The sequence below is a fragment of the Acipenser ruthenus genome, chromosome 21 (assembly GCF_902713425.1).
Source record: "Acipenser ruthenus chromosome 21, fAciRut3.2 maternal haplotype, whole genome shotgun sequence".
Lineage (NCBI taxonomy): Eukaryota > Metazoa > Chordata > Actinopteri > Acipenseriformes > Acipenseridae > Acipenser > Acipenser ruthenus.
Window position 1 is genome coordinate 11102858 of NC_081209.1, and position 27241 is coordinate 11130098.

The following is a 27241-nucleotide window of genomic DNA, read 5'->3' on the forward strand; positions in this document are numbered from 1 at the left end:
TCTTTTTGTATCCAAATCCGGCTTTAAACTTCTCCACAACAGTATCTCGGACCTGCCTGGTGTGTTCCTTGTTCTTCATGATGCTCTCTGCGCTTTAAACGGACCTCTGAGACTATCACAGTGCAGGTGCATTTATACGGAGACTTGATTACACACAGGTGGATTCTATTTATCATCATTAGTCATTTAGGTCAACATTGGATCATTCAGAGATCCTCACTGAACTTCTGGAGAGAGTTTGCTGCACTGAAAGTAAAGGGGCTGAATAATTTTGCACGCCCAATTTTTCAGTTTTTTATTTGTTAAAAAAGTTTGAAATATCCAATAAATTTCGTTCCACTTCATGATTGTGTCCCACTTGTTGTTGATTCTTCACAAAAAATTACAGTTTCATATCTTTCTGTTTGAAGCCTGAAATGTGGCAAAAGGTCGCAAAGTTCAAGGTGGCCGAATACTTTCGCAAGGCACTGTATATATATATATATATATATATATGTATGTGTATATATATATATATATATATATATATATATATATATGTATGTATGTGTATATATATATATATATATATATATATATATATATATATATATATATATATATATATATATATGTGTGTATATGTATATAAAAGACTATTAGGTTTGATATTGATCTAATTAATTCCATCATCGCTGGTTTGGTCATATGCTGTGCGTCGCATGTTGTAGGGTATTTGTGCTGATGGCACTTATTAGATACATCTTGTACCTAATAGTAGCATTGAAATGATGCTGCTCCCTGGTAAGGACAGAGAAGAAAGGTTAAACGGCTACCATACTGTAGCAAATCTGGTTACGTTTAGGTTTATGCTCAACATGTGTGTTGTTGGAAACTGTAAAATCTGTAGTTGGTACACAGTGAAATAAATGTGACGTGAATGGTGATGCCTGAGTGTTTGTACCGGGGATCACAGTACAGTCGAGCCTACCCTTACACCTCCATCCACTGAAAAGAGCTACTAGAAGGATTCTGATGGGTTTTTATGTCAGAGATAATTGTGTAGTTGTTGTGTGCATGTAAATGCACTGCATGATACACACAGAGACTACAAAAAGAAGGCTCTAGAAACAGCAATAAAAGAATGCTCAGAACCATATTTCAGTTCACGTCTGTTTGGATAACTGAATAAAGAGAGGATTGTAATTTACATACCTTTTGAGGTGAAGAGGTATGAGAAAATAAGAATGTCTAGTGAAAAAGTAGATTGAATCAAACATAGATAAGATGACACTTGCTCTGTGTTGCCTAGTTACCAAACATTTTAATATCCTGAGTTTTAATACTATAGAATACAACGTTCTCCAAGCTTCCTTGTACATTGCACATTACAGACTTATGTCTTCTTGCGGCAGTTTGTATTTTTATTAGTCATTACTAACACACACACACAAAACTGCTGTATATTTGACAGGATTATTCAATTGACAGTTTTTAATTCTTTTCACACTGTTTTTGGTATGCCTTCTAAACTCTGAATAATGTTTAGTTTTTTAAAGCTGTGTATTGAAGAGTCGGTGGGACTGTAACAGATTACAGGTAACATTGCCACATGATTTTGAATACCATGAGGAAGACTCTTCAGTCTAGACAGCCTTTCTTGACAAGCTCTTAGCAACTCTAAACCATTGAAGGATAGTGTGAAAGGGGTATGGGTAATCTGCTGGCAGATGGAAAGACACAGGAACTGACGTCGAGATGTCACACAGACGCCCAGGAATTATTTTGGTAGTACACAGAAAGAGCCATGGGCTGTTACCAAAACTGGTATCAGCCGGGCGACAATACACGCTGGTGTAAAATAGAGACAAAAAGATGCCAAAGAAAATAGTGTCAAAACACAAGTGAAAATAAAAGGTGCCATGAATACGGTGTGCGCTGCTCACACTAAACAGAGAGGCCTCGCTCACACACTCCTTTTGGGATCTACAAATCCTGTTCCTACAGGAAAATCAGCAAATACTGACCCTGGTTCCACATGCGGTGGTCCGATGTTGGGTTTGTTTTTATTCTTTATTTTTTTACTTACTGTTAAAGGAGGGTCTGTTCTGCTGCACGGCACAAACAGGCTTGTTATGGCTCCAACCGGGGGGGGGGGGGGGGAGGGGAGGAGGGTGTCAGCGGCTCCCCTGCGACACGCTTGCCAGCCAGTCAAGAAAAACAATAGTAACTCAATACTGATGCAACAGAACCCAGAACCACGCAGAAGATTGTAGACGCTGTGAAAAAGGAATTGAAAAAACTCCCCCAAAAAAACTATTTAAATTACTTTTTCATTTTTTGTATTACTTTTATTATTTATTCATGAATTATTTGATTTATCTTCTTTTAATAATGAACAAGTATTCTAGGAATTAAGGTTGCGGGAGATGGATGTTACAAAGATGAATATTAGATCCACATTTGTAATTTAACAACATTATTTTGGGCTTTGTAAGTTAACCTCTCTGGAACCCTGAATTAAACAAATCAATAAATTCAGAGAGCATGAGAAAGGGAAATATTAAAGGATTCCACCCAGCAAATTGTTCTCTCTGAATCAGCTATCCTCTTTATCTGTTCTTTTAAGGACAAATGGAATCCTCTGCCCTACCCTCTCCAGCTTTCCCCCTAGTGGGCACTGAGAGGCATGGCAGCAGTAAGAGTTCTCCACGGCAGAGGAGCTGTGCTGTGGGTAAGGCTGCACTCAGGAGCTGCGACCCAGTTCAGTCAGAGCTGATTTGCGTTTGAGTCGCAGTGCTGTGTGGTGAATGGCAGCTGAACAGTGCATTAGTGTTGGAGGCGGGCTCTATGAAATAAACATGTGTTTACAAGCACACAAGGATGGGCTCTTTAAAAATAAGACACTGACAGTGACATGCACACTGACTGTGAAACACACACACACACTGAAACACATTTTTTGAAGACATTGGAAAAGACTTCTATTTGTTAAAGTATTTCTTAATTTAGCACTATTGAGTGTTTTATAGTTATGGGTGAAGCACACACACTCATTGACAATCCAACATACATTGACACTGAGATACTCACACATCAACATTTCTGTTTCTGTATACAAAAAAATGTATATTAATATTGTTTTTGTATCTGAAAACCAGGTATTAGAAAATTCTGAAAAACTGTTTTATGGGCTGTGGATATTTTTAGGTTGAGAGTTCAGAACTCCCCAATAAACCCAATCCACAGAAGTAGATATTTTTCCAGTGAGAAAAGTGTAGAGGCTTTTGTTGTAAATAAGTGTTTATTTTGAAAAGACATAACACTACAAGCATCAGAAAGAAATAGCGGCGGGAGATCGATAGACACAAAAACCGTACTGATCAATAACAGTTTAGCTAATAGAAATGATTCCAGGCCTGTGTTATGGTGTTACTGCCTCACAGCATGATGAGATGAACCCATTCCATACCCTCACCACTCTGTGTGTGAAAATACAGGCCAGAATATATTTGGAAAAATAAATTTATACCAAGGATGGTAAATGTTTAAAATGTTTCCTAAACGTTTAATCATTGTCAACGACATGCATGTCAAATCAGGTATTTATACAGTGTGCGGTGTAAGGTTATTTATTCAATGCCTTTTCTATGTACAGAGATTGAATACTTGTAGCTTCATCCACAGTATTGTAGTATCATAAAAAATCACTCATCATGGCTTTTTTGATACAGAAATTCCCATTAAAATGTAAAGTTAAAATGTTTAGGAAATGAAATGGAATCTTACATGCCCAATTTATACGATTAGGGTCTAGATTGGTGCGGATAACAATTCTTAAAAAAAAAAAAAATATATATATATATATATATAAATATATATATATATATATATATATATATATATATATATATATATATATATATATATATATCTATCTTCAATTTTCTTAAACGAAACAATTTACAAGCCCTATTAAAGGTACAAGTTTTTATTTTATTTATGGTTTGGTAATTTTATGGGTTGGATTTCTTTTTTTTTTAGCTTTATGGAGCGTGATTCATCATTACTACCCCTTAGGATTAAAATGACTAAGAACATTTTAAGAGTGCCTGAGTACATGAACTAAACTGTAATGTTCAAACTGAGATATTTATCGATTGTGTCAAATTCACAGTGTGAAGAAGAATGGTATAGAATAGAAACTCACACAGCGAGTAAAACTAACATTATGAGATTGTGTGATTAAACTAAAACCAGGCGAGAAGAACAGTTATGCTCTTCTGGTTCTTAGTAGCTGATTGATGTTCAAATAACAGCAAATTCATGAAATACTGAATGAATTTAGCTGGTGGTAGCATCTATTGTAATAACACTAAACAGTGGCAGATCTTAATACCATCACTCAAACATTCAGACCTGTCAACCCCCCGGTATTCACCGGGAGTCTCTCGTGTTTTGGACCCTTCTCCCGGGACAGATTTTCTCCCGTATTCTACTGTTAAACACCCTTATGTCAGCAAACCTTTTAATGTCTACAAAATTCATGGCCGGTGTGTGATTACTGCAAGCCCCGTCGTAGCAGGGTTTAGGACCCAGGGGAGTCCTGTGGCAGGCATGCATTCAGTGCGCGAAGCAAGTTCACATACTTAGCCACGCAGTTACAGCTCTCCATTTTGTATTTTGAAAAGTTGACAGGTATGAGATTTCAGTTTACAAAAGCTCCCGAATTTTGAAAACTCAATGCTGACAGGTATGAACATTGAAAAAACAGATTTTTTTATTTAGTAATCGCCAATTATTTTATTATTTTCTCCCAATTTGGCATATCAGATTTAGGCGCTGGGAGTGGCGAAGACGAACACACACTGTCCGCCGCAGCGTGTGCTGTCAGCAGACTCACCATGCAGCCACCTCAGAGCTACAGCGTCGGAGGACAACGCAGCTCTGGGCAGCTTACAGGCAAGCCCGCAGGCGCCCGGCCAGACTACAAGGGTCGCTGGTGAGCCGAGGACACCCTGGCCATTGATCATTTCATTTATTGATGATCAAAATGATCAGAGCAACAATCAATAAATGATTCAATTTGATGATCAGGTAATACAATAGCATCCCATCAAAGAATGAACAAGCAACAGTATCCGCCATGTTGTTGATGGCCCCAGTGCATAGTAGAGATGTATTGCATCACATGGCAAGGAATGCATGTACCCGTCAGTCTCTATGCATTATCTTTCTGGGGTCTTTTCTTGTACATCAGTAATGGCAGATAATGGTACAATAGACAGACACAGTAAATAAACATATTGGAAAAGTGTCAGTTATGATGGATAGGTGGATACACAGATAGATGTCAATACTGGGTGATCCAGGGAACCATATTTCTTGTTCAATTGGATAATTGCCAGTAGCAGAATAGCTTCAGTGGCAGTAATATTGAGCAGACAGACAGGACACAGAGACTTAAATATACATGGTCTTTGCTGCTATCCAGATCCACTGCTTTCTTGCCAGGATTGCCAAATGTCTTGAAGCAACATCCCAGGATTTTGTAACTTCAGTGAAACTTGCTATTAAGGCCTGGCAAGGAGGCAACAATGTGTGGCTTTAATAGGGGGGTGGCCTTACTACTGAGTGTGTTCATTGTAATACTTTATTGAACATTTTTCTTGATATAATATTTCTTATTCATACTAATTAACTTTTTTTGCGAAATCTAGTAAGTTCAATCCTGTTGCAGCCACAATTTCAAACAATTTCTTATTAGAGAGGTAATTTAACAGGTTTTGATGCATTTGCTGGAGGGACTGTCAGTGTAGGTAATTTATTAAAATGTTGTAAGTCTTTTATGGATTCAAAAATAATCTCATTGCATTAATACTTTCACAATAATATACATGTGATTCAGAAGAACATACAGAAATGTATACAAAAACTGGAATTCTTTAGTATGGCTTTGATTAATGGACCCCATATTTTTAAAAAGCAGTCGGTATACATTTCCTCAGAGAATGCGTTCTGTTTCTTAAGACATTTTTTTAGTAAATGCCAGACCTTGGGAAGTTATTCCCAAAAGGCATTTTGCAGGAATTACTGTGTAAAATGGGTTTCATTACAGCTCTTTTTGAGTGCTGTCCAGGAGCTCATTTTCAGAGCTTAGATTTTTATAAATACATTCTCTATTGGTGACCTTATATTGAAAGTCTTCGGTTTCAAAGTCTTCTGCGACGAGGTTCAGAATGCACAGAAAGGTTACAGAAAATATCTGTTGTGTGTTATTGTTTTTACCCCATTTGTTTTCACAGCTGGAAATGAAGTGGAGATAGACTTTGGACAGAGAGTACGAGACACTACTTTTCACAGAGTGGTGAGGGGGTGGAATGGGTTACCTAGTCATGTTGTTGAGGCAGAATCACATGGATCCTTTAGGTCCCAACTTGACAAAGTTGATCAGTCAGCTACTGTGAACTGGACCAGCACTGATGGGTCAAATGGCCTCCTGTCGTTTGTAAAGGTTCTTCTGTCCTAGGAATTTTTTTCCCATGCTTTTCACATAGTTATACTAAGCATTTACCATAGTTAACAAGGTTTGCCATGTTTTTAATATACTTTACCATACTTCTGTGGGCTTTACCATGCGTATCTGTGCTTTACTATGCTTTATTAGACTTTTCTTTGCTTTTACAATGGAAAACTTGTATACGGTAACCCCTATAGTTGGTATGATCACCCTAGATTATTGTTTTTGTCTTTTAACAAAATAGTCCATCATTAAATGATCATTTGATCTTATTATGTCTCATAGAAATAGCCCATCAGGACCATCACATGTCTCGTGAAAGTGTGACCTGCATATTACATTAATGTATCGTTACACCCACGTTTATACCTGGTAGAAATGAAGGATTGATTAATTAAATTAAAGGCATTTTAAAAACACTGCTGCCAAAAGCAGTACATTCCCTAGATACTGTGGAACACAGAAGAAGTGACGTTAGGGTTAGTGAGTCAGGATGCTGGAGTGGTGATCTGTGGTGGTGTGAGGGGTATTTAAAGCTGGCCATGGTGTTTCTGGAGTGGTAATCCTGTGATCTGTGGAGTGTGAGGGGTGTTTAAAGCTGACCGTGGTGTTTCTGGAGTGGCAATCTTGTAGAGGTGTGAGGGGTGTTTAAAGCTGGACGTGGTGTTTCTGGAGTGGCACAACACACCCCTGCTAGACCTTGCTAGTGAGATACAGTGCGCTTTCTCCTGGCTGCTGGCACTGTGCTCAAAAGGAGCCCTTCCCAGCGTAGAATCACAGTTTCCCTGACTCGGCCTACAAGTGGGGGGATGGAATGAGTGTTGCCATGGTTACCAGGGGATCCTGGAGGTAAATACTGGGTGCTGGTGCTGGAAAACAACACAGTGTACTCAATTCACTAGAAATATTCAATCCATTCTGTTCAAATGAAAGCCTTGTATTGTAGCACATACCCCCCCACCCCCACCCCGAGAACATGTGTAAATGTTGGTAGGCTCACATATTTGAAATATTCCATCCCCCTCACTGGCTACATTTTAACTTTTGTGAATTTGGTTTTCAAAAAATGTTTTATGTCAATTTAACAAAGCAAATACCTGCCTATATTTGAGAACATGAGAAAATGTATGAACGAGAGGAGACCATTCGGCCCATAAGTGCTTGTCTGGTGGAAGTAGATGATTAATCTGTAATATAAAGTAATTCAGCATCAACAACGTGACTTGGTGACCCATTCTGTACCCTCTCCATGCTCTGTGTAAAGAAGTGTCTCCTACCCTAGTCCAACCAAGTCTGCCCTGATTCTTTGTTGTAGTCTAAATAGATTTAATGGTACATTATAACCCTAGATTCGAGTGAAAAAGAGAACCAATTCTTCACAAAAATAATGTATTTTAACAAATTATTTCAATTTTTATTTTTTATTTTAACTTTTCTCTTCACATATTTTTTAGAAAACAAAAAAGCACAAACAAAATACTCATGATTAAGAAATGTGTTGAGATTTTGTTTGTGCTTTTTTGTTTTCTAAAAAATACGTGAAGAGAACAGCCAAAATACAAAATAAGAGTAATGAAAATAAATTATTTTTGTGAAGAATTGGTTGTCTTTTTCACTCGAATCAATGTATATGGGCCTGCTGGCAACCAATACAAGCAGTCTATATTTTCTCAACATTATAACCCTAACATTTACTAAATTTTGCATTTCATTAAATTAAATACACATACTAAATAGTGTTTACTAACACTATGAGAGAGTGTGTGTGTGTGTATATATATATATATATATATATATATATATATATATATATATATATACATACACACACACATACATACACACTCTGAAATGTTGGGAAGTTGGCTCTTTGAGCAAAAACTATATATACACATACACACACACACACACAAACTCAGGTGGCATAGGCATAATTAATTCAGTTAGTTGAAATATAATAATATATTTACTGTTGTATTGAACCTAACTTTTTACTTATAAGATATCCAATGTGTGAACAAAAGGAAAAGGCGGTCTCTTTATAAGATTTCTTCCCTGTCGGATTGTACAATACAAATGCCCTCATTAGAAACATAAAATAGAGCATTTTCAATGTGGCCAAAAGCTTTGCATCACCTAGAATTTTAGGATTGAGACATAATTGAAAAAAAAAATAATAATAATGTAATCAAAGAAACTACTGTAGTAGTACAGTATTTCATGTTAGATTTTGAAATGTCCCATTTTTCAATGTGTCAGTTTGTCATGAAGTATATGGACAACTACAAAGCGGTATGTAATTCAATATGTTAACTAAACATTATTCAGCAGGTTTCGTTCGACTTTATGAAGCAAAGTTAGTTTATTCTATAGGGTGATGCAAAACCTTTGGCTATAGCTGTTTATTAAATATAGTGCTTTATGTACATCTGTGTTTGTGAAAGTCTGTGTTAACAGTAAATACAATGAATTATGGGTCGCAATCCCATCAGCTGTGATACAGTATAAAGAAGAAGGTGAAAACTGAAAGGTTAAACAATTCTTTTGAATAAGGTTGTTTATCACAGCCTTTGGGCATTTCGATGTACTGTAATAAAAATAAAAAAGTGCGACTGAGGGGTATGCACTGTGTCTGACAGTGAGTGACAGTGGAAATATTAGACTGTGCACGATTGATGAATTTAAATTGCAGACGGATTTAAAACTGTATTAAATAATAAAGTAAAATGTTGACTTTAAATAAGGAAGTGGTGGAGCAGTGGCCAGAATTGAAAACAGTATGCCCTTAGAATACTGTGTTCTCCTCATAACCTGTAAATGTAGAAAGAAAGGCTCTGAAATAATAAATCTATTAACATTGCAGTGCATCTAGGAGGCAGGGCTGAGTGGTGTGTGTTTTAATGTCATGTTGATACTGCGTGTATTCTAATGATTTTCTTGTTTGAGATGCATGTTGTCTCTCTGAGTAAAGTGTTCTCTCTCTCTCTCTCTCAGTGGCGGAGGAGGGGCTGTGGGAGAGTGGGCTGTCTTACGAGTGCAGGACGCTCCTCTTCAAAGCGATCCATAACCTGCTGGAGAGGTAAGCACAGCCGACAGAAATCCACCCTCCCTAGAGATTCTGTCAGTTTTTAAGCACCATAATTTCACTTTTTCACCTTTATTTTTCACCTCATCCTGTAATGAGCTGAGAATCAATGAATACACTTAATGGACCCTATATTCAAAACAGTGATGTGTGTAAAGGCTGCCACACGAGGGACGTGAAATGATGTTCCACACCAGAGAAGACACTGATGAAATCTCAAGTGCGCCCAGGCTGTTTATGATCCTATGTGTTTTATGTATTGCCATGTTTACATATGTCTACATATTTAATATTCACGCACTAAGGTAAAGAAACAAACACAACTAGAAAAAAGAAGCAAAACCAGACTGGATTTTCATATACAAATACACAGCACTCATAAACACAAATGTACCACTGCCCTCCGCACATTTTAGTGGATGATTCTCTTTATGGATAATCCATTTAGATATTTTTTACACTTCATTGTAAACCGTTGCACAGATTCACTAGTCGCACCGCGTACAGTGTGTGGCAGCCTTGAACCAGTTACCTGTCCAAATGACTGAATTGCTATTGGTGCACAGCTTTCCAATTGTTATATTCAACCAAAGCCTATGACCCAATAATGGGGCTTAAGTTTCTTCTTTTTGTTCCCAACTGCTGTAGTCAGAACAAAATGTGTTTTTCCTTTATTTTCCTCCAGGACAGTCATAGTCCCATAGTCAGCTATATTCAAAACCAAAAAATAGATGCTCAACCACACAGACATGTTGTAATATTACCAAAAACTTGGAGATTAATAATTACCTGTTTAGTTTGTAGTTAGATGCACAACATGGATTTTTAATATGCATGGGGTTTGTACGACTGTATTCATTTAATACATGGGGAAAAAATGAAATGATGTTGAGAGCTTGTGATCTCGAAATTGAAAATGGTCCTGAGATCGTTGATCTTGCATTCTCGCCATGATATTTTTGATTCTCTGAACTACCCCGTACTTAACAAACCTATACAACTGATATATTGAGCAGCTTTTTAATAGGTTTTAAAAACTCTGTAAAACCTCAACTCATCAGGAAATGATGACTTCTTGTCCCCTGCTGGGGAGGAAGTCTCCTGCAAATGGGGTATAGTGGAGGCGTTCGCACACACGTGTGTCACACTTCACTGATTCCTGCATATATCTGAAGAACCACTTATTCAATTGGTGTGTCACTTGGTAATACCATTATTTAGTTTAGGCTATTCAGAGTGTCAGGTTCTGGGGATATAGTGGTTGTGTGTCTGTCTGTTCACTCATCCATCTTTATGTCACACATTTGCATATATCTGGAAAAGCCCTTGTAAAATTGTCAATGCAACTAATTCTTATTCTATACCGTCTGTACATACTGTTGATATATATCATGGTAATCAGTGTTTTCAGCAGATTGATATCTCACATTTGTGATGTATAGTTGTGGCATTGGATGTATGTTACTGACACTTGTTAGTTTCTTAATTACCATATGTAAAAACATAAGAACATAAGAAAGTTTACAAACGAGAGGAGGCCATTCAGCCCATCTTGCTCGTTTGGTTGTTAGTTGCTTATTGATCCCAGAATCTCATCAAGCAGCTTCTTGAAGGATCCCAGGGTGTCAGCTTCAACAAGATTACTGGGGAGTTGGTTCCAGACCCTCACAATTCTCGGTGTAAAAATGCCCCTTTATCTAATCTCCATTTGTGACCCCTGGTCCTTGTTTCTTTTTTCAGGTCGAAAAAGTCCCCTGGGTCGACATTGTCAATACTTTTTAGAATTTTGAATGCTTGAATCAGCATGTACTGAGACTCCATTGCAATGCATGCAGTTTAATGAGAAAGTACCCATATTCGTTCCTCTTGCCCCTTTCTCAGTGCTTGCTGTGTTTTGGTTTACAGGTGCCTCATGGACAAAAGCTTTGTGCGGATTGGGAAATGGTTTGTCAAGCCTTACGAGAAGGACGAGAAAACTGTGAATAACAGGTAGGAAATCTGATGCATTTTACTAATGGGTCATGACTGCCAAGCTGTTTACAACCAACAATTTATTCAAAGACTGTTATTTGCATTGAGGATTCAATGATGAATCACAAGAGCGAACATGAGTGGTTTATGATGAATTCTCCTGAACTCAGAGATGCAAATCACACCAAAACTAATTCACGGTCGCCCCATTTTTTTATGTTTAATACGTGGAGCAAGCTTTTGTTAAAATGAATAGGGGAAAACATTACTGCAGTAAGGAATTATGAATTATTACTGTTTGGAGTAACTGCTTAATCATGACATGTTGTACTCCGTAGGAAATAATGTTATACAGTGATTCAGGCTAGACAGGCATTCCATAATGGAGCTATTATGTAAACTTAAGGACAAGACTGCACAGAGGTTACTGGGTTTTCTGCAGACAGGTTAACAGCCAGGCTTTAATTTACATCCTTTCAGCATAAATAGGGCTTCTGTTTTTATTATTTTCTTTTTCGGTGCTTATTTTTAGCTATTTTCGAGTTTTATTGTTTTTTTTCGGGGCTTTCGTTTTTAATATACTGTATGAAATTTGTGTTTTTGGTTACTTTCCAAAATGCTTCAGCATTTTTTCCTGTCAAAATATTTATAGTAGTAACTCCACAGTACTTGCACACTTAAGTTGTACTTTCTTTCCTTCGCTGTGTTCCACAACGAAATCCTTATGGTCACGTGCACATTCTTCTGGGGTTTTTGTGTGCAGGCTTTTTTTTACATTTCGCCACAATTTGCAATTCTGCTTTAAATCCTCTTTATCTTAACTGTAATACAGATTTAAATCATGCTAATTTGTAATCTCATTTTAAATCTCGCAAGCGGAGTCTCCAATAGAAATGTAGGAATGTGCTGTCATTCAGTAGTTGGGGCGGGTTTAAAGTATTCAGAACGAATCAATGATAGATACAAGGCATGAAAGCGGGACATTGCTCAGCTGCAGACAGCTGACAGAAACAACACAGGCAGGTACTCGGGTGAAAACCGCTCTGTGGCGCCGTTTTTATTAAACAAAAATAAATACAATATTTTAACAAAAAAACACTGCTCACTGAGCAAAACTAAAAGTTTAAACAAAACAGATCTCAACCACAAAACAAGTACTGTGCTGGTTAACACTTAATCAATTTGAGGTGGTCACATTCTACACAAGTTTTGTGTGATGGGGCTTCCCCATCCATGCTGTCAAACGAAAGTTCGTATTTTAAATAAATACAAAATACATTCAAATCATATCAAAACATACTTGTTTTAAATAAACACAACACCATACATTTTAAAATCATAATGCATTGTGATTTTAAATACACAAAATACAAAACACCCGTTCTAACACAAAAACAATACATATATTTACAAGCAGGGCTAGGTATTAAGACTATGACTAAGACTAAATTAAGACTATGTTTGGCATCACTCAACCAACATCACATAAAGGCACTAATGAAGTGGTTGCATGGTAGCTAAAATACTTTCTTAAATCTTTACTGTTGTGTACATCCATTCACTTTATACTGTGGGTCTCAAATGTGCAGTTTTGAAAGAAACATAAAATGTCGCAATCCTGTATTTTCATTTGCAGAAATAGATTTACCAAGTGTAGAACCAGATGTCACCTCTTTCAAATCTGCCCATTTGAGACCTATGTAGTGAATGGATATGCATAGTGTGGAAAATTCAGACTTCATCAAGTCTAATATTTCCTGCATTCCATTCACATTCTGTCCAGCTATTCACTCCGTTTTACAAATGGTGTATTTAGCAAGTTAATCTATTTTGTTGTTTAATTAACAAGTCCATGTTGTTTTTTATACCGGGTTTACAAAGCTGTGAAATCTACAGCACTGTCCAGAGCAGGGTTTGCAATGTCCTGTTTAGTGTGAGAGGGCAGCTTTGTGTGTTGTGAGGTGGAGCTTGAGCTAGTCAAGTACAGCAGTACCTGTCGTGTGAGAGATGTTAACATGTGGACGTTTTCATTATTGAAGCTTAGCAATGACTGTGTTAGTCAGAGAGCGATGGGAGTGGACTGATGCCTTGTATTTAGTCATTTGAAATAACATCTACAGTTTCTGAATAATCATGCTTTGCCTGTGTAATATATGTTTGATACAGTATCTTCACTCTCTATCATTCTCTTTTGATGTTTATGTAGTACCAGTGTACTAACTGTCGCAGCAAAAATGTAATTTTTCTTCCACTTTTTTAAACGCTGCATTTGTGATAAAAAAAGACCCATAGGGCTGTGCAAATTATTTCTGTCCCCTCGGCGGTGGAAGCGACTGTGTTAGTAACTGGAGGAAAATCTTGTATAAATCAAAGGAAACAGAAACTTTGCATACATTTTAATAATACAAATAATAATAAATCAGGTGTTGTGCTTTTGGTCTTGTTTCACAGTCCAATCCAAACAATACATACCTCCTATTGCCTTCTCATAAACCCTTTCAGATGCTCGCATATTTTCAGGGTTATGGAATCAGTTCACCTTGAGTTATTAATGTTTCGCACAGAGCTGTATTGTATGTGTTTCTCAGTCATGTTCCATTACCAGTGGTGTTCAGTGAAAACTAATAATTTCCCTGCCACATTGTAACTTATTCATGATACAGTCCTCTTTACGGTTGATTCTCGCAAAAAATGCGTCCTGCCCATATCGGTGATACAGGTCCTTCATATATATTCTTTTTTTACTTGATTTCTACTGTACCAATGATAAGGTATGCCATGACCCCTTACATAATGGCCCACAAAAACTCCTATTTCTAATATGATATATGATATTAGATTACATTTAGGGATGTCAAGTGATTAAAAAAAAGTATTTGCGATTAATCTTGCGATTTCAAAAAATGAATCTTAGTTAATCTTGGTTTTAATGTCATATTTCATTGATACAATGACTGCATGCATCTCATTAGGTGTTATTACTGATGCTATTATTATTATTATTATTATTATTATTATTATTATTATTATTATTATTATTATTATTAGTATTATTAAGTTCTTCTTATTACCTATAAGGCTTTACATGGTCTCGGACCTTCTTATCTTCAAATCTACTGACCCCATATGTCCCAGGTTGTTCCCTGAGATTGGAAAATGCTAATCTTTGACAGTCCCTAAAATTTGTTGCCAGGGCATTTAGTTATAATGCCCCCGTCTTTGGAACTTGCTCCCGATTCATATCAGGAATGCTAGCACAGTTGAATTTTTAAAATCCTGTTTGAAAACATAGTTGTTTGGGTCTGTTTATTTGTAGCTGGATGTTAGACACAGGCTTTTTTATATTTCTTTTGTAAAGCGCTCTGGGATGCTTGCATGAAGAGCGCTATACAAGTGAAATGTGTATTGTAATCAGATCTGTGGGAGCAGGATCCCCTCTATTATCAGTGAGGTGAACTCCACTGCCACTGTTCAGAAAGTCTGCAATTACCCCACTCGCACTCTCAAGCACTAGAGGGAAGCTTACTAGTGTTACCAGAACCTTTATTTACAGCCCAGGTACCAAACCAAGAATAAACAAGTTAGATGGATCATTTTGGTGGCATGTCTTTACATAGCCTTACAGTAATTGTAGCTAACAAAATAATTCCTTAAATCTTACCTTTTTGCACTTGCATTAGCTGAATAGGTCTATAATAATAATAATAATAATAATAATAATAATAATAATAATAATAATAATAATAATAATCATCTAAAATACAACCCAGAATAAAAAAACAAAAAAACAAAAACCTATTGTCCTATTTCTGGATTAATACTGTTGCCCCTTTTTATAGTTTTATATTTATTTACACAGAATTATACAGAAACATTCCAGCATTTGCTGTTAAATTGTTTATTACTCACCTTAATGCATTTCAAATTGTACTGTATATTTTCTTATCAGTTTCCTTTTAATATATATAAGTATCATTGTTTATAATAATAATTATTATTTTATGAAAAAAAATTGAGTAGTCATTAGACAGATCATAGGCATTGCTCTGTTTGATTTTGTTGTTCTGGCTTGCTGGCATATTATAGAACACTTTCATACATGTCCATACATGTTTTATATCAATCTGTAAACAGTCTGTAGGTATGAGCATTCCGTGTTTTAATGTTAAAAACTGTATATAAACACACACGTGCACATTATTATACATGACTATCTTATTTATTTTGGCTGACACAGTATTTGTCAGGTTGAGATGAATCGATACGTTTTCAGGTCCTGGTACTGTATAGACTGTCAGTCTATACATTACCAGGACCTGAAAATGTATTGATTCATCTCAACCTGACAAATACTGTGTCAGCCAATTGTATAGACTGTCACGGATATGTAAATATGTACGTATGCATTTAAAAAAAAAAAGTATGTGCAATAGGAGTCGGAATTTAACCAGTGAGAGGAATATTCTCTATAAAACAAGCGACGCTACGTTTGGCTACATCCCATATCAGTGCCACACATCAGCTGTGATAGAAAGAGACACTTATTGCAAAGCGGGAGTTTATTTTATTTTGTGCACACACTTCCCCAATCCCCGCCCCTCCCTTAACAGGGAAAGTCAGGATCAGGAAGCAGTCGTCGCAGAGCACAAACAAACTAGATGCTGATAAAAGCACGGTGTATTAATACAAAAATAATTGACATCTGCTCTAAATCCACTGCTTACTGATGAAGCGCAGCACAGGGATACTCAGGCGTTTTCAGTGGACTTCAATGGTTATTTCAAACAGACAAATACATATCTTTAAAAAGTTGTAGTGTAATAGTGATAGTGATAATGACATTGCTGTGCGTGCTCCTCTAATGATGGAACTCTCTCGTTCAAATATATTTCTGTTTAAAGTAATTGTAGCTACGGCCCATCCATTATATACAGTGCCTTGCAAAAGTATTCAGACCCCTGACCAATTCTCTCATATTACTGAATTACAAGTGGTACATCGAAATTTCGTTCTGTTTGATATTTTATTTTAAAACACTGAACTCAAAATCATTTATTGTAAGGTGACATTGGTTTTATGTTGGGAAATATTTTTAAGAAAAATAAAAAACTGAAATATCTTTCTTGCATAAGTATTCAACCCCTGTGCTGTGGAAGCTCCCAGTTTACACCGATGAAAGAAATTGCCCTAACGAGGACACAATTACCTTACCATTGGCCTCCACCTGTGAACCATTAAAGCTGCTGTCACATTTTCTGGATAAAAACCCCACTGTTGAATGATCATTGGTCAGGCTATGAATCTGAAGGAAAATGAAGACCAAAGAGCATTCTACAGAAGTTAGAGATAAAGTAATACAAATGCATAGATTAGGGAAAGGGTACAAAATAATATCCAAGTGTTTGGATATCCCAGTGAGCACAGTTGGATCAATAATCAGGAAGTGGAAGCTGCATCACACCACCCAGGCACAAAACTCAGCACTCAAACAAGGAGACTTGTGAGAGAAGCCACAGAGAGGCCAACAATCACTTTGAAGGAGCTACAGAGTTGGGAGTGGAGTAATGGTGCACCAGTCAACCATATCATCTCTGCATAACACTGGCCTGTATGGGAGGGTGGCAAGAAAGAAGCCGTTACTCAAAAAGTACCATCTGAAAGCACGTCTGGAGTTTGCCAGAAAGCATGAGTGACCCAGCTGCGATGTGGGAAAAGGTTTTGTGGTCAGATGAGACCAAGATAGAGCTTTTTGGCCCAAACTCAAAGCGCTATGTGTGTTGCAAACCTAACACTGCCCATGCCTCAAGACACACCATCCCTTCAGTGAAGTATGGTGGTGGCAGCATCATGCTGTGGGGATGCTTCTCATCAGCAGGGACTGGGCATCTTGTTAAAATTGAAGGAAGAATGGATGGAGCAAAATACTGGGAAATACTGCAAGAGAACCTGCTTTAGTCCGCTAAAAAACGGAAGCTTGGGAGGAAATTCACCTTTCAGTAGGACAATGATCCCAAGCGCAAGGTCAAAGCAACATTGGAGTGGCTCAAGAACAAAAAGGTGAATGTTCTACAGTGGCCCAGTCAAAGTCCTGATCTCAATCCCATTGAGAATCTGTGGCACTATTTGAAAATTGCGGTCCACAAGCGTTGTCCAACCAACCTGAACAACCTGGAGCAAATCTGCCAAGAAGAATGGGCCAAAATCACTCTGACACTGTGTGCAAAGCTGGTACATACTTACCCCAAAAGACTTAAAGCTGTTATTGCAGTGAAAGGTGGCTCTACCAAATATTAATGTGTGGGGGATGAATACTTATGCAAGCAAGATATTTCAGTTTTTTATTTTTGTTAAAAATATTTCCCAACATAAAACCAATGTCACCTTACAATAATTGATTTTGAGTTTCAGTGTTTTAAAATAAAATATCAAACAGAATGAAATTTCAATGTACCATTTGTAATTCAGTAATATGAGAGAATTGGTCAGGGGTCTGAATACTTTTACAAGGCACTGTAGGTTTCAAATGTGCAGTTTTGAAAGAGATACATGTTGTAGCCAAGCAAGGCCTTTAGAGTGTCTTGCACTTCCTGGGTCATCTCATCTGCAGGGTAAATTGTCCCCAGCGTTTTGGTAGCTTCTCTCCTGTCAATAACCAGCTGCTTCCCTTATTGACGTGCATGCTTTCAGCCAGTGACATGACGCACAAGACACTGCTGAGCTGAAAAGACCAAGGAAGTAAAGCAGTAATAGACCTCCTGTTCTAAGCAAACTGGGAATGTTCTTTAACCTAGTGTAGAAACGGCAACATGAAAATACATGTTTGCGATAGCGTTTAAAAACTGCACATTTAAGACATATTTAGCTAATGCAAGTGCAAAAAGTTAAGATTTAAGGAATTATTTTGGTAGCTACAATTACTGTAAGGCTATGTACTGACATGCCACCAAAATGATCTATCTGACTTGTTTATTCTTGGTTTGGTACCTGGGCTGTAAATAAAGGTTCTGGTAACGCTTTTGAGTAAGCTTCCCTCTAGTGCTTGAGAGTGCGAGTGGGGTAATTGCAGACTTGCTGAACAGTGGCAGTGGAGTTCACCTCACTGATAATAGAGGGGATCCTGCTCCCACAGATCTTATTACAGGCTGTGGTTTAGCTTCCCATGTACTAAATCTGGCCGGATGAAACATTATTGTTACCTTGAAATTACCCAGACAGGGGCTGATAAACCCACTTGATACTGTGGAACTGACAGCGTTGCCTATGTGCTCTGTTAGCAGAGCCCTCATGCTGTGTGACAGCAAGACAGTAAATTATTAAGGCAGCTCGGGGAGAGGAGGGGGATACAAGTCAGCTTGTATTGTATCATCCATAACTATTAAACACTCAATAGTGCTAAATGTAGAACCACTCAAAGAAACATAAGAAATGTATGTCTTCTGAGACACGTTTGCCATTTTTATTTATTAACGACTGATTTTATTAGTAGCTAACAAAACAATACAACTTTTCCCATTTTCTACTTCCAGTAAACACAATTGATTGCAAAAGTGTATTTAATTTTAAAACATGATATGTGGTAGTACTACAGGGTAAATAAATCTGTTTCAGAGCACTGTCTTTCAGGAAGTCTGTTATGGCTTTACTTCCTTGCTCTTAACCTCAGCCAAATTTATTATTTTTCATTAGCACAATCTGGTAGCTAAATTTAGCAAATGGCAGTTTTTCTACTGCAATTAAATAGACTGAAGTACATTTCATTTTTAATTCCCTACATTTTTTTTCAGCAGTACCATTCTTAATTACATTATTTCCATGCCTTCTGCTTGCACAGTTCTTAAAATGGTGAGTTTAAATGTAGTTTTCTCTGCAACAGCTGACCCTGTTCTAGTACAAAACTACATTTACTGTTTTTCATTATGATAGTCTTAAATTACTGTGCCTGCTTCTTTTGTTGAAGAGATACCAGCTCATGATCTAACGAGGGAATCTGCTGCGCAATGAAATCACCCTAAAACTCCTGACAGTAAACGATATTACCAAATCTATTGTTTCTGGGATAGATGCCGCTGCTAAATAACGTGCAACAGACGATAACACTTTATTTAGGCACCCTACGATTTGACTGTCGAAAGGCAACATTGGTTTCTCGGAGTTCACAAAAAAAAGTCACCTTCATACGATAACTTTTTCACTTCAATTTTTTCTGGTTTGATAATTGGCCTTTTTGCTGTGTTTCAGCCCTTTTATTATAAGTATTAGTTTTGTGTAACACAAAAACAAGTGTTTTTATTCTAACTTCTTTTTTGTTCTTGTTCTAAATTTCTTGAATGCAAGGGCCCATTTTCAAAAGAGCTGCGTCCGATTTTCAATGTCAGAGTTGCACTGAAAAACTAGCCTTGCGGCTCATTTCAATAACTTTGTCGGAACTTTGTGGGCGTTTCAGGGCGTTCCCTGCTTCTTTTAACCCACCTCCCAGTTTATCTGCAATTTTCAATCTGTAGAATGATCGCATTACGCCTTCTGCAGTTTAGAATGCTTGAGGAAAGAAGGAGAAGGAGGAGGTCCCTTGCAAATAGAATATAGAGGACTAGTCAGATGAACATGTCTTCCAGAGATACCGGCTTGATAAACAGGCTGTAGCAGATCTGTATGCAGAGTTAAAGGAGGCTCAGCACAGTGCTACTGCCGTGCACTTCAAGGTTACTGCTGCCTTAACCTTTTACACAGCCGGCTCATTCAAGATACGAGCTGGGAATGTTTCTGGTATCTGCCAGTCTTCATTGTCTAAATGCATCAGCCAGGTAACTGCTGCTTTGGTTAAGGGGGCAAATAAATGTATCGTTTTTCCTGTGTCCCCTGCAAGCAACACTGCCAGCTGGGCTTCAGCTGAAGTGCCAATGTAACCTGCAGATGTTCCTGGCTATGGAACAGTAGACGCCGCTTCATTGAGTCCTAAAATATCATGGCCACCGACTCCACCGATCAGATGTGGATTAATAATTAGACACCTGTTCTTCAGCACTGTATGTTTGTGGGAGGCCCCCCTCATAGTTTTTTTTTTCCTTTTTTTTGTTGCTAATTTGTCTTTAGCACAGGCTTTAACATCATTATACCTTTTGCTGATGTCTGCAATATTTCTTGAAGTCTTCGACACAGCATTAACTTTATTAACTATCGCTAGCTATGCCTTCTTTTTTCTGCTTTACAGTGTTTTGTATTTTTCCAAATAAAGCCGATTCATTCTGTATTACTACTTCCAAAATGATGTGCGTCTCTTCCTCTGTTAAGTTTGCTTTTCTTTTTTTAGGGCAACCTGTTTGAGCCATTGTTTGTCTTTTAAACTTTTCCAGTGCCACCCTCGGCGAGTGGACGTGTTTGTACTTACTAGGGCCATTTAAATACTCATTTACATGCAGAGTTGCAGGCTTACGACTTTAAATTTTCCTTTTGAAAATTGCATTTTTAGAACTGGTCATAAGTCAGTCGCAGCACAGGCTGCATAAAACTAACCCTGTATTAAAATGACCCCCCCAAGTGTTTATTTTAAGCAACGTATTTACACAACAGGTGTTAATACAGCACCTCTGGACTTGCAGGCATTTGAATTTGATCAGCTTGTTCCTGTCCTTCTCGTACTTCAGTTTAATACTTGTGATATGTGGGCTTTTTTTTTTCTTTACAGACCAATGTCCACAGCGCATTCATAAATATTGACACATGTTTCTAAAGGGAGAGGCAGGTACCAGTGGTGCATAATAGGCCTCTTTGAAATTACTGTGCTTGCTTTCAAAGGGACACCTCACACAGGCAGCTATATAGACTGCCATAGTGGCTTGGCATTATAAGCACAACGGTTTTCCATTTAAATGCGATGGCATAAAAGAGAGAAAATCAGCCGTCCAGTTGTGACTAAACAAACTTTTTTCGCTGTCCACTTTATGGCGCTTACTTCCGCTTGAAAACATTTTCCTCATCCAAATTTAGAAAAAGTGGGGAATGTTTTAGCTTGAACTTAATAGCCCATCATTAAATTATCATTTGATATTATTATAAATGGAATGTATCGTGATACATATTTTATTGCCACTTGCATATACATGAGTGTATTGTTACATACCTAATCTACATGCACACAGCAAAATGTGTTCTGCATATCATTAAAAATGGGAAATTAGCTTTAAGCTGGGATGGTCTCATCGCTCAGTCTGAGGGTCTACTAAACAGAGTCTGGTTATAACAAGCACTGCCCCTTTAGAAGATGTAGTTGCAGGTTGCTTTGTAAAACCCTCTGAAGTCTGAGTTATCCAGCAGTCTGTATGGATTACTGTACTTCCTCCAGTCTGTATCAGAGAACAGGGTTTAGTTTAGGTATTGAAAAGATACATGTTTGACTTGAACAGTGAAAGCAAAGCAAGCAGCTATTTAAAAAACCCAAAGAGCAGCAGTGTGTGTGTTCCCTCCAGTTCTGGCCGGGGGTTAGTTCAGCAAATGACATTGAGACATTAGTCGTCACTGTGGCAACGGACTCTGGTTGTCAGGCGACATTTTGAGGTCACTGTGTCTCTACCTCAGCTAAATAAACACAATAACAAAATAAATAGAAAAGTGAAGTATGTACTGAATTACAAAGACAAAAAGCGTCTTTGTGTGTTACCTCGAGGATGTATTTTTCTGTGGTGTTTTTTCAAGGCTTTTCAGAGGTTGTGTTCTTATTTTTTTTTTTTCGGATGTTGTAAGTATTAATGCTCAGGTGCTTTCTACTCATTGAATTGAATAGAAAGGCAAGGGCTGGATGCAAACCACAAACCATATGGTTCAGAGACTAACGTCTTACCATTCAACTAAAGGGAAAGCTCTATTGTCGAGAGGTAAGTACAGGTCTTATGCAGTATTATTAACTCATCAGCCGCTAGCAGGAGATTCATTACAAGCTCCCTTTGTAAAGGTACAGACCTGCTGTACCTGGCCCTGCTTAGGAGCTCAGGGGATACATCTAGACTCTCAGGAGTCTCTACAAAAAGGAGCACACACAGGTGCAGTCTCTCTCTTTCACACACATGCACCAACAGGAGACAATGGCGAAACTGACTCGGATAGAAGCACAGCTAGCCCCAAGCATGCTCTGTCAGTCAGTCCTGCTTAAGGCTGCCACATTTGCCATTGCAGTAAACTGAATGGTAACATTTAAAACTAATCTTAATGAAAAGTAATTTTACCTTCAGAAAACCTCATGGCTAATTTACATGGAGGGTGATGTTACAGGCACACCAAAACCTGTTCCATTTTCACTTTCATCAAACTTTCTGCACATCTGCTAACCTCCACAAGCAAACTAAGAACACAAATACTCTTTCTATTTCGGTGATAAAACTGCTTTAGATTTACCAAATATAATGTTCCTTTTTTATATTTAAAGCACTTAGTTCATTGGATGTCGATTATATGCAAGTGCAACGCAATACAAAAAAGAACCCTTCTATAAATGACACAAATTCTTAATTCAATCACAGACGTTTCGACTAAGAGTGAGTCTTTTTCAATGCTTTCAGATTTTTTCTTTTTTTTTTTTAAGGCATTGAAAAGTATTAATCTAAACGTTTGTCATTGAATTTAGTGAATTTCTTTCAGCACTAGTGCGTATTTAATAGTAATGGATGAATTTCAACATGATGGTTATTTCGAGCAATAAATAAATACAAATACACCTAGCATGTAGGAATTGCATGACTAAACCTATTGTCACTTCATCCACTCAACGTTTAGTATCAAACAGCGGTAACTCTTTCCATTAAGTGTCTCTAATTACTGTGTATTTACATAGTAGTTACTTAGTAAATACATGTGCGCTTATACATAATTACAATGTTATTGCCTAGTCCAGCCTCCAACATGCCGATTGCGCTGCTCTCTTGACAGACGTGGCATATTGTTTTTTTTTTTCTGTGATTTTCTTTATTGCTTTTATTCAAGCTTGCAATTCAACAGCTGCAATCACTCCATATCCAGTGTCCAATCAACTGTCTCACTAATTAGGTGATTGATCCCAACTCTGCTAGGACATTTAATTATGATAGTGTATAAAATAGTGTCAAAATATCAATCCTTTTTTTTTTAATTACAGTATATATATTCAGATTAAAATATAAAATGTTTTAACAGATTTAAAAAAAAAACAAAAACAAAAAAAAAAACATGTGGTATAATTAATACAAATTAAGACCAGCATTATAAATAGCACAATATATTATTTAAAGATGAATATGTAATTAGCACAAGATCTGCGATACAGCACATGATTCAACTGGACAAAACCATCACGTGACTTGCCCTAATCAAATTTGCTCTTGGATCATATTCCTCACGTGACTTCATTTGCCACTGGATGTAATTTGCCATGACAACTGCAGTCTTAACCTTTTTTGTGTGTGTGAAGCCGGCTCTGTTTTGTGCAGGGCAGTGCTTCTATTATTCAAATGGATTGCTGTTCCTTTAACTGCAATGATTCCCCGGAGGAGCACAAATGGAATCGCCGCGTAAGAAGCAGATTCTTCTTCCCAGCCTTTGATTGATTTCTGCATAAAAGCATTAATTGGTCTCTGCACCAGCCCATTACACTGGGCTGTGATCTTGGGGAAAATCACAAATGTGCAACTCTGAATAATTCACTGTGCCAGGCTCCTGCTTTAACACCTACAGCCTGGGCTACACTGCACTACAGATCATCTGTGTGTCTGCATCCGTGTGTGCATGTTGTGATCTCTTTTTTATTGTCTAAATGATCTACTGATTCAAAAATAACCAACTAGAATATCAACTACAGAGATGTGGGGGTCAAAATAACATGCAATATAGGATTAATAAGAGAACAATATCTACACTAGCATACAGAAATAGTCGGGACATATTTACAGCAACAAATGTTTGTGTATATAAAATAAAGTATACATAGTGTAGAAGTTTGCCCCTAGTGGTGTACTGAGGGCAATACCTCCCTCAATGCTATGATCGAGGCAGATGAAGGACACCAGGATTATTTTGAGAAATGGCTGGTTTTATTGCACACACTGTGAAAGTAAATTTAACAAAAGTATTGGAAAACTCCCAGCTCAAAATAATAGAACAAACCTTGCTGTCAATGGCACTAACTAAACAAAAGACTCCCAAACTAACAGAGGAGGGCTGCTCCCTTTACCTCTCTAGAATAACAGAATAAATGGATTACTCACTCGATACAAATAATAAATACAAGTCTTTGACACTTGGTCTGTGGAATGCTCGCTCCTCCTCAAGAACATGCGGTTTCTATAGCAGGTAAAGTAACATAGCAACAGCACTAATTTCTTTTCCCCCAAACAAAACAAACACTAGAGAGCGATGGCTGTGCACCGCCTGCCTTTATATACCCCTGCCACAGCTGGGCCCCTAATGGCTAACTAAAATGGAAGTACTCCCAGCTGTGGCTAATCACCTTGTTACCTGCTCCATAAACATACAGGTTTACAAAACTACTGACCACTAGTGGCCATTGTGGGTTTTACAACAAAATTATAAATAAAACATAAGCCTTTTTCCTAAACAGTGGACAGGGAACTCCTTACCCTGTCACTCTATATTATGCTAATGTTTCAATAAATCCAAGAGTAATTTTTGCTCACAAGCATGTTTTACTGTATCTATACAGGCTTATCTAGCTGACTTAAGTACTGTTTGCATGGGACTAAAAATCACCAGATTTTCAGTTGACTTCAGAATTTTTACTGACATAAGTGAAATTTTGTCCTGTGCGAATCGTCCATTTCGTTTTACCCCAGATCATTTTTCCAGCGGTCCTCCGCTTGTGTTACTGGGCAACGGGACCTCCTATAAAATTTTAAACTCAATCGTCATGTGGTGTTGTAGTCCCATGCGAATCGACCATGTCAGTATTATCTTCACTGCACTCCAATTTATTTTTTATTTTTATTTATTTTTATTTTTAATGTCATTTTTTTCTGTAAATCTTGTTTGTTTAGGGCAAAGGAAAGACAATTTAGATTTCAAACTTTAGTTAATTGTACCCAGAAAAATAAAGCTTATATTATTATTATTATTATTATTATTATTATTATTATTATTATTATTTACATCCGGGTTCATTACTCACAGATCACATGCAAAAGCGCCTGCTCTGGCCACAATTTAGAATTGAATTTAAAAATGTCACAACACCTGGGAGATTACTGGACATCCTCTGTTTTTGACCAGCTCTGAGGACCCCCTGTTTTTTAGCCCTGTGTAACTAGTACTTCAGAGTGCTAATATTTTTTGGCACAGAGCAATGCACGGTGAACACAATGCAATTAAAACAATGAGCTGCTATAAAGCTGTGTGCTTGAGTTCTCATTGTTCTGTATCATTCTGTGATGCAACCATGTGATATGGGCTTCTACACCCCCAAGAGACTCCACGTCAAGTCTTTATGTGCATTTCAATTTAATTTGTTTGGCACAGTCAAACTCACTTTGTGTCACTCCTGTTAATGCCCCCACCCTCCCACTTATATCACCACGTGATATCCTGCGCAGAATATAATGAGCGTATGGGGACAAGCTCCTGAAAATATCTTTTTGATTGTACCACACTCTGGTCACATTTCAGTTCTGTGTTTTCTATTACTAACAATGGCAGCAGAATGGACAGTGCAGACAGTCGTCCTGATTTGTGTGTGTTTTGATCATTCCATCTCAAACACTCTACCAATAGCAGCCCCATCACATTGCAGCTGCCGGTGTGCATTGCCATTGATCATGTTGATAGGAATGCCAACTTTTGAAAGCCATTGATTCGACAGCTCCTCGTGTCTGGTAATGTACGTCTGTGTGAGGACAAGGGTCTCGTTTTATGGGCGAGTCCTGCTTTTTTTTATTATCGAAGCATTGTTTTTCAAAAGAGTTGATGCATTGACTAATATCTCACCAAAATGAACAGCAGTAATAACTATACATATAGGAGTTTGGATAACAGTTGTGATTAACACCTGAAAGTCGCTGTGGTAAAGGCACCTGCCAAATAAAAATAACTGATCGAGTACATTACTATATTCAAATATATTCGAATATCTGAAGAAACACGACTTGAAGTATATTCAGTGGCAAAAATGACCATGTTTTTATTTGTTCATTTAACAGAATTTCTAAATGATTGTATGAAGAAATATATTGTGCAAAGGAAACCAATACATAAATGACGTCTTAAATAAATCCCCCATTCTACTGTACAGCCTCCCCTTTCTTCGTGGAATATCAGGGTTATTTTACTCCCAGGAGATTCTTTTACTATAATATACGGTACAAATGATACCTTTGCTTTCCAGTTAATTCTAAATTTTAAAAAAAATTCATTGACATTGTGAAAGAATATCTGGACCTGAAGTACCTGGTGCTTTTAAGGTATTTGAGGCATTGACTGTGGATTGACTGTTGGTTTTAAGACTAACAAACTGTCTGTCTGCTGTAGGGCTAGCACCGATTAGTTGTCTGTTTGACAAGTCAACTAGAAAAGTGACAATCGACCCCAGAAACTGGTGGCCAGCTACTTGCCCGTCACGTGACTGTGGAGTAATTGTGAAGCGTGCGGTTTCAGATGGACAGAGGTGCTGTTGCGGTTGCAATCCATTAAAATATAAATGACATTTTAGAATAATTAAT

General features: G+C 37.4%; 1 protein-coding gene across 2 annotated transcripts in view; it reads left to right on the forward strand.

Annotated features, from left to right (window-relative positions):
* Positions 1-27241, forward strand: part of LOC117428210 (mediator of RNA polymerase II transcription subunit 13-like) — a 127127-nt gene that overhangs the window by 61292 nt on the left and 38594 nt on the right. For both annotated transcript variants that reach the window (XM_034047017.3, XM_034047018.3), the window contains exons 3-4: positions 9494-9578; positions 11490-11573. In XM_034047017.3, coding sequence (XP_033902908.3) covers positions 9494-9578; positions 11490-11573 — 169 coding nt within the window. The remainder of the gene's footprint in view (positions 1-9493; positions 9579-11489; positions 11574-27241) is intronic.